This window comes from Salvelinus alpinus, chromosome 2, assembly GCF_045679555.1.
Source record: "Salvelinus alpinus chromosome 2, SLU_Salpinus.1, whole genome shotgun sequence".
Lineage (NCBI taxonomy): Eukaryota > Metazoa > Chordata > Actinopteri > Salmoniformes > Salmonidae > Salvelinus > Salvelinus alpinus.
The window spans coordinates 2,905,041-2,913,978 of record NC_092087.1 but is presented as its reverse complement, the minus strand read 5'-3'; the positions used below and the strand labels follow the sequence as shown (position 1 = coordinate 2,913,978).

The window sequence follows — 8,938 nt, the reverse complement described above, 5'->3', positions numbered from 1 at the left end:
ACCTGTTCAGAAGTCTTATGGCTTGGGGGTAAAAACTGTTGAGAAGCCTTTTTGTCCTAGACTTGGCACTCCGGTACCGCTTGCCATGCAGTCGTAGAGAGAACAGTCCATGACTGGGGTGGCTGAGAACTATAACTCAGTAAACTCTTTTAAATTGTTGCATGTTGTGTTTATATCCATTATACATGTGCGGTATACAGAAATGTGTCCATTGCTTTTTTAGCTTGCCCTGAGCATTTCCATGTATATTTTGTTCCTGAATAAACAGTCCCCTCCAGTGGTTTAATGAAGAATTGCAGGCAGCTGATTCATTACGAAACGCCCATTTTACGTCATCAGTTTGCGACAGAATGAGGTGAAAGGTATCCCACCGTCTGTCTACTGTTAGGGCTAATCGGTATCCTTGGCGCGTCCCTACCCTAAATCCTAACCCTGACCTTAACTCCTACCCGTATCCTAACCGTAGCCATAACCCTTACCTAACCTTAACCCTTACCGTAACCGTTTAAAATATCTACTTCAATGGGTGACGTCAGTGTCGGGACGTCCCATGGATCCCAGATAGCTACGACCATATTTCAACCTGCTTTTAACCCATTTTCGGAAGCAGCAGAAGTCTGGGAGAGGTGAAAATTTGACAGGACAATGAATATCAACAGACTTATAGCTTTATCTAAATCTGTTACATTTGGAAAGATTTTAACATCTAACGCAAGACATGCGACGAAAGAAGTCACCTTACCTCACCGAACCATCAGAACTCATGCTAGGAAGCTGGGCTACGCCAAGGACCTGTTCCTTGGCAAAGTAAACAAAGTAAGCGACTAGCTAGCTAGTTATTTATGTATTATGCTTTTTTAATTCTACATAATGAATACAATGTTGATTTAGCCGTACTGTCTAAGAAATATGTGATAGCTTGCTCAGTTATTGTCAGTTAGAGCCACCCATAGCCATCTTTCCGTTGTTATTGTCAGCTGTCACCTCTAGCCAGATGCAAGCCATTTTCTGCCTTGGAAGACAATGAGGAAATCCTCAAAGCCAGTAGCTAGCTTGTCATAATAACCCAGAAGGATAAATTAACCAAGTATCTGATTCTTATTGTGTGTCTCTCCTCCAGGCAGAGTGCTTCCCCTATCCAGAGATTGGAAATGAAGAGCTGGAGGAGATCAACTCGTTTGTTGCTCCGGTAGAGAAATTCTTCGCTGAAGAGGGTGAGACTGAGAGAAGAGACTGCTGTCCTTATACAAGACTCAGATTCAAAGTGTGGTTCTATTCTAATAGACCTTCATACTAATACATTGTTAATAGAGACTGTTGTCTTTCAGTGCTGTTTTATTCTAAGAGACCTAGTCACCCCAGTCAGTGTTATTGTTTTAGTTAAAAGAATCTGCTAAATTGCATTTTATTCTGAGAGACATTCTAAGAGACTTTATGTTTCATGGATAAGTATCGTTGTATTCTGAGACTGTGTTCCAGTGTTGTATTCTGAGACCTGTCCTTGTATTTCAGTGGACTCCAAGCGTATCGACCATGAAGCTAAGATTCCTCCAGAGACTCTGAACGGACTGAAGGAGCTGGGACTGTTCGGTATCCAGGTGCCTGAGGAGTATGGTGAGGAGTTTAATATCAGAGGAGTATTGTAAGGTCACAGACTGTACAATAAACATTAGGCCTATCGCTGGTAAGGTCTTCATACTGTATCAGAGACCATCTTGTTAGTTCTGAACACACATTGTAACATGACGCCACTCAACATAACTTCCTGTCTCTTCCTAGGTGGCCTGGGTCTGTCCAACACCATGTATGCCCGACTAGGAGAGATCATCTCTCTGGATGGATCCATAGCAGTTACACTGGCTGCCCACCAAGCCATCGGACTCAAGGTAAAGAGTCCTGCACCGATGGATTCAAGGCTGTTTCTTTTTATCTGTGTTGTATAATGTTACTGCTGTTTGTGAACCTGTGATGTCTTGCTGTGTGTTAGGGGATCCTGATAGCCGGTAGTGAGGAGCAGAAGACTAAATATCTCCCCAAGCTGGCTTCAGGAGAACATGTAGCAGCCTTCTGTCTCACTGAGCCTGGCAGGTACGTACCGTCTGTTTCACTGGGCCTGGCAGGTACGTACCGTCTGTTTCACTGGGCCTGGCAGGTATGAACCTACTGCAGCACAGCCTTCTGTCCCACTGAGCCTGGCAGGTATGAACCTACTGCAGCACAGCCTTCTGTCCCACTGGGCCTGGCAGGTACGTACCGTCTGTTTCACTGGGCCTGGCAGGTATGAACCTACTGCAGCACAGCCTTCTGTCCCACTGAGCCTGGCAGGTATGAACCTACTGCAGCACAGCCTTCTGTCCCACTGAGCCTGGTAGGTATGAACCTACTGCACCACAGCCTTCTGTCCCACTGAGCCTGGTAGGTATGAACCTACTGCAGCACAGCCTTCTGTCCCACTGAGCCTGGCAGGTATGAACCTACTGCAGCACAGCCTTCTGTCCCACTGAGCCTGGCAGGTATGAACCTACTGCAGCACAGCCTTCTGTCCCACTGAGCCTGGTAGGTATGAACCTACTGCAGCACAGCCTTCTGTCCCACTGAGCCTGGTAGGTATGAACCTACTGCAGCACAGCCTTCTGTCCCACTGAGCCTGGCAGGTATGAACCTACTGCAGCACAGCCTTCTGTCCCACTGAGCCTGGTAGGTATGAACCTACTGCAGCACAGCCTTCTGTCCCACTGAGCCTGGCAGGTACGTACCGTCTGTTTCACTGGGCCTGGTAGGTATGTACCGTCTGTTTCACTGGGACTGGCAGGTATGAACCTACTGCAGCACAGCCTTCTGTCCCACTGAGCCTGGCAGGTATGAACCTACTGCAGCACAGCCTTCTGTCCCACTGAGCCTGGCAGGTATGAACCTACTGCAGCACAGCCTTCTGTCCCACTGAGCCTGGTAGGTATGAACCTACTGCAGCACAGCCTTCTGTCCCACTGAGCCTGGCAGGTATGAACCTACTGCAGCACAGCCTTCTGTCCCACTGAGCCTGGCAGGTATGTACCGACTGCAGCACAGCCTTCTGTCCCACTGAGCCTGGTAGGTATGAACCTACTGCAGCACAGCCTTCTGTCCCACTGAGCCTGGCAGGTATGAACCACTGCACAGCCTTCTGTCCCACTGAGCCTGGTAGGTACGTACCGCCTGTTTCACTGGGCCTGGTAGGTACGTACCGCCTGTTTCACTGGGCCTGGTAGGTACGTACCGCCTGTTTCACTGGGCCTGGTAGGTACGTACCGTCTGTTTCACTGGGCCTGGTAGGTACGTACCGTCTGTTTCACTGGGCCTGGCAGGTACGTACCGTCTGTTTCACTGGGCCTGGTAGGTACGTACCGTCTGTTTCACTGGGCCTGGCAGGTACGTACCGTCTGTTTCACTGGGCCTGGTAGGTACGTACCGCCTGTTTCACTGGGCCTGGTAGGTACGTACCGCCTGTTTCACTGGGCCTGGTAGGTACGTACCGTCTGTTTCACTGGGCCTGGCAGGTACGTACCGCCTGTTTCACTGGGCCTGGTAGGTACGTACCGTCTGTTTCACTGGGCCTGGCAGGTACGTACCGTCTGTTTCACTGGGCCTGGTAGGTACGTACCGTCTGTTTCACTGGGCCTGGTAGGTACGTACCGTCTGTTTCACTGGGCCTGGTAGGTACGTACCGCCTGTTTCACTGGGCCTGGTAGGTACGTACCGTCTGTTTCACTGGGCCTGGTAGGTACGTACCGTCTGTTTCACTGGGCCTGGTAGGTACGTACCGTCTGTTTCACTGGGCCTGGTAGGTACGTACCGTCTGTTTCACTGGGCCTGGTAGGTACAGTACGAACCTACTGCAACACTCCATTGTTAATGCTAAATTGTAATTATTTTGCCACCATGTTGTGTTATTGACTGTAGGTTTATTTATGTGTACTTCTGTGTTTGTGTCGCACTGCTTTGCTTTATCTTGGCCAGGTCACAGTTGTAAATGACAACTTGTTCTCAACTAGCTGGTTAAATAAACTAGCTGGTTAAATAAACTAGCTGGTTAAATAAACTAGCTGGTTAAATAAACTAGCTGGTTAAATAAACTAGCTGGTTAAATAAAGGTGAAATAAAATACACAACCTGCTGAAATCACCCTGAACTCTGGATGACATCATTCTGCTTTTCGACCAGTCACATCATCTGGATCTGTATGCCGTAAAGCTGCTTTTTAGCCACTGAAAAGCTTTCCAGCTTGACAGAAGTGGTTGTGTATTTTAAAGCTTGGTTTTGTCATGTTCTCTGAATCTGTTTCACGTGGATCCTGTATGTTTCAGTGGGAGTGATGCTGCGTCCATTCAGACCAAAGCCACCCTATCAGAAGACAGGAGAACATACCTGCTCAACGGGTCAAAGGTGACACACGTTATCCTCCTACCTGTGTTTTGCCTGTCAGTCATGTGTTACTGCTGTTGGTACTTTGTGTTTGTGCTATGATGATTCAAGCTAAAGGACAGTTGTGTGACTGTATTTCCATGCTGTCCAGATCTGGATCTCCAACGGGGGGTTTGCAGACCTGCTGACGGTGTTTGCTCGTACGGAGGTGGTAGGAGAGGATGGAGTGAAGAAAGATAAGATCACTGCCTTCATCGTAGAGCGAGCCTTCGGAGGGATCACCAGCGGAAAACCAGAAGACAAACTAGGCATTAGGGGGTCTAACAGTAAGATCACATCTAGGCATTAGGGGGTCTAACAGTAAGATCACATCTAGGCATTAGGGGTCTAACAGTAAGATCACATCTAGGCATTAGGGGGGTCTAACAGTAAGATCACATCTAGGCATTAGGGGGTCTAACAGTAAGATCACATCTAGGCATTAGGGGGGTCTAACAGTAAGATCACATCTAGGCATTAGGGGGTCTAACAGATCACATCTAGGCATTAGGGGGTCTAACAGATCACATCTAGGCATTAGGGGGTCTAACAGATCACATCTAGGCATTAGGGGGTCTAACAGATCACATCTAGGCATTAGGGGGTCTAACAGATCACATCTAGGCATTAGGGGGTCTAACAGATCACATCTAGGCATTAGGGGGTCTAACAGATCACATCTAGGCATTAGGGGGTCTAACAGTAAGATCACATCTAGGCATTAGGGGGTCTAACAGTAAGATCACATCTAGGCATTAGGGGGGTCTAACAGATCACATCTAGGCATTAGGGGGTCTAACAGTAAGATCACATCTAGGCATTAGGGGGTCTAACAGATCACATCTAGGCATTAGGGGGGTCTAACAGATCACATCTAGGCATTAGGGGGGTCTAACAGATCACATCTAGGCATTAGGGGGTCTAACAGTAAGATCACATCTAGGCATTAGGGGGTCTAACAGTAAGATCACATCTAGGCATTAGGGGGTCTAACAGTAAGATCACATCTAGGCATTAGGGGGGTCTAACAGATCACATCTATACCTGCTGTTGATGTTCGCTTCAGTACTTCTGTTGGTGTTAGCCTAGTGGAGTAAATGACAGTACTTCTGTTGGTGTTAGCCTAGTGGAGTAAATGACAGTACTTCTGTTGGTGTTAGTGTAACGGAGTAAATGACAATACTTCTGTTGGTGTTAGCCTAGCGGAGTAAATGACAGTACTTCGGTTGCTGTTAGCCTAGCGGAGTAAATGACAGTACTTCGGTTGGTGTTAGCCTAGCGGAGTAAATGACAGTACTTCTGTTGGTGTTAGCCTAGCGGAGTAAATGACAGTACTTCTGTTGGTGTTAGCCTAGCGGAGTAAATGACAGTACTTCTGTTGGTGTTAGCCTAGCGGAGTAAATGACAGTACTTCTGTTGGTGTTAGCCTAGCGGAGTAAATGACAGTACTTCTGTTGGTGTTAGCCTAGCGGAGTAAATGACAGTACTTCTGTTGGTGTTAGCCTAGCGGAGTAAATGACAGTACTTCTGTTGGTGTTAGCCTAGCGGAGTAAATGACAGTACTTCTGTTGGTGTTAGCCTAGCGGAGTAAATGACAGTACTTCTGTTGGTGTTAGCCTAGCGGAGTAAATGACAGTACTTCTGTTGGTGTTAGCCTAGCGGAGTAAATGACAGTACTTCTGTTGGTGTTAGCCTAGCGGAGTAAATGACAGTACTTCTGTTGGTGTTAGCCTAGCGGAGTAAATGACAGTACTTCTGTTGGTGTTAGCCTAGCGGAGTAAATGACAGTACTTCTGTTGGTGTTAGCCTAGCGGAGTAAATGACAGTACTTCGGTTGGTGTTAGCCTAGCGGAGTAAATGACAGTACTTCGGTTGGTGTTAGCCTAGCGGAGTAAATGACAGTACTTCGGTTGGTGTTAGCCTAGCGGAGTAAATGACAGTACTTCTGTTGGTGTTAGCCTAGCGGAGTAAATGACAGTACTTCTGTTGGTGTTAGCCTAGCGGAGTAAATGACAGTACTTCTGTTGGTGTTAGCCTAGCGGAGTAAATGACAGTACTTCTGTTGGTGTTAGCCTAGCGGAGTAAATGACAGTACTTCTGTTGGTGTTAGCCTAGCGGAGTAAATGACAGTACTTCGGTTGGTGTTAGCCTAGCGGAGTAAATGACAGTACTTCGGTTGGTGTTAGCCTAGCGGAGTAAATGACAGTACTTCGGTTGGTGTTAGCCTAGCGGAGTAAATGACAGTACTTCGGTTGGTGTTAGCCTAGCGGAGTAAATGACAGTACTTCGGTTGGTGTTAGCCTAGCGGAGTAAATGACAGTACTTCGGTTGGTGTTAGCCTAGCGGAGTAAATGACAGTACTTCGGTTGGTGTTAGCCTAGCGGAGTAAATGACAGTACTTCTGTTGGTGTTAGCCTAGCGGAGTAAATGACAGTACTTCTGTTGGTGTTAGCCTAGCGGAGTAAATGACAGTACTTCTGTTGGTGTTAGCCTAGCGGAGTAAATGACAGTACTTCTGTTGGTGTTAGCCTAGCGGAGTAAATGACAGTACTTCTGTTGGCGTTAGCCTAGCGGAGTAAATGACAGTACTTCGGTTGGCGTTAGCCTAGCGGAGTAAATGACAGTACTTCGGTTGGCGTTAGCCTAGCGGAGTAAATGACAGTACTTCGGTTGGCGTTAGCCTAGCGGAGTAAATGACAGTACTTCGGTTGGCGTTAGCCTAGCGGAGTAAATGACAGTACTTCGGTTGGCGTTAGCCTAGCGGAGTAAATGACAGTACTTCGGTTGGCGTTAGCCTAGCGGAGTAAATGACAGTACTTCTGTTGGCGTTAGCCTAGCGGAGTAAATGACAGTACTTCGGTTGGCGTTAGCCTAGCGGAGTAAATGACAGTACTTCGGTTGGCGTTAGCCTAGCGGAGTAAATGACAGTACTTCGGTTGGCGTTAGCCTAGCGGAGTAAATGACAGTACTTCGGTTGGCGTTAGCCTAGCGGAGTAAATGACAGTACTTCGGTTGGCGTTAGCCTAGCGGAGTAAATGACAGTACTTCGGTTGGCGTTAGCCTAGCGGAGTAAATGACAGTACTTCGGTTGGCGTTAGCCTAGCGGAGTAAATGACAGTACTTCGGTTGGCGTTAGCCTAGCGGAGTAAATGACAGTACTTCGGTTGGCGTTAGCCTAGCGGAGTAAATGACAGTACTTCGGTTGGCGTTAGCCTAGCGGAGTAAATGACAGTACTTCGGTTGGCGTTAGCCTAGCGGAGTAAATGACAGTACTTCGGTTGGCGTTAGCCTAGCGGAGTAAATGACAGTACTTCGGTTGGCGTTAGCCTAGCGGAGTAAATGACAGTACTTCGGTTGGCGTTAGCCTAGCGGAGTAAATGACAGTACTTCGGTTGGCGTTAGCCTAGCGGAGTAAATGACAGTACTTCGGTTGGCGTTAGCCTAGCGGAGTAAATGACAGTACTTCGGTTGGTGTTAGCCTAGCGGAGTAAATGACAGTACTTCTGTTGGTGTTAGCCTAGCGGAGTAAATGACAGTACTTCTGTTGGTGTTAGCCTAGCGGAGTAAATGACAGTACTTCTGTTGGTGTTAGCCTAGCGGAGTAAATGACAGTACTTCTGTTGGTGTTAGCCTAGCGGAGTAAATGACAGTACTTCTGTTGGTGTTAGCCCAGCGGAGTAAATGACAGTACTTCTGTTGGTGTTAGCCCAGCGGAGTAAATGACAGTACTTCTGTTGGTGTTAGCCCAGCGGAGTAAATGACAGTACTTCTGTTGGTGTTAGCCCAGCGGAGTAAATGACAGTACTTCTGTTGGTGTTAGCCCAGCGGAGTAAATGACAGTACTTCTGTTGGCGTTAGCCCAGCGGAGTAAATGACAGTACTTCTGTTGGTGTTAGCCCAGCGGAGTAAATGACAGTACTTCGGTTGGCGTTAGCCTAGCGGAGTAAATGACAGTACTTCGGTTGGCGTTAGCCTAGCGGAGTAAATGACAGTACTTCGGTTGGCGTTAGCCTAGCGGAGTAAATGACAGTACTTCGGTTGGCGTTAGCCTAGCGGAGTAAATGACAGTACTTCGGTTGGCGTTAGCCTAGCGGAGTAAATGACAGTACTTCGGTTGGCGTTAGCCTAGCGGAGTAAATGACAGTACTTCGGTTGGCGTTAGCCTAGCGGAGTAAATGACAGTACTTCGGTTGGCGTTAGCCTAGCGGAGTAAATGACAGTACTTCGGTTGGCGTTAGCCTAGCGGAGTAAATGACAGTACTTCGGTTGGCGTTAGCCTAGCGGAGTAAATGACAGTACTTCGGTTGGCGTTAGCCTAGCGGAGTAAATGACAGTACTTCGGTTGGCGTTAGCCTAGCGGAGTAAATGACAGTACTTCGGTTGGTGTTAGCCTAGCGGAGTAAATGACAGTACTTCTGTTGGTGTTAGCCCAGCGGAGTAAATGACAGTACTTCTGTTGGTGTTAGCCTAGCGGAGTAAATGACAGTACTTCTGTTGG

The 8,938-nt window shown here is 47.7% G+C and overlaps 1 protein-coding gene across 1 annotated transcript in view; it reads left to right on the top strand.

Annotated features, from left to right (window-relative positions):
• The first annotated feature begins 344 nt into the window (after positions 1–344).
• Positions 345–8,938, top strand: part of acad9 (acyl-CoA dehydrogenase family, member 9) — a 44,505-nt gene continuing 35,911 nt past the window's right edge. The window contains exons 1-7 of the mRNA XM_071364969.1: positions 345–816; positions 1,121–1,214; positions 1,513–1,614; positions 1,780–1,886; positions 1,988–2,088; positions 4,344–4,422; positions 4,553–4,727. Coding sequence (XP_071221070.1) covers positions 646–816; positions 1,121–1,214; positions 1,513–1,614; positions 1,780–1,886; positions 1,988–2,088; positions 4,344–4,422; positions 4,553–4,727 — 829 coding nt within the window. The 5' untranslated portion in view covers positions 345–645. The remainder of the gene's footprint in view (positions 817–1,120; positions 1,215–1,512; positions 1,615–1,779; positions 1,887–1,987; positions 2,089–4,343; positions 4,423–4,552; positions 4,728–8,938) is intronic.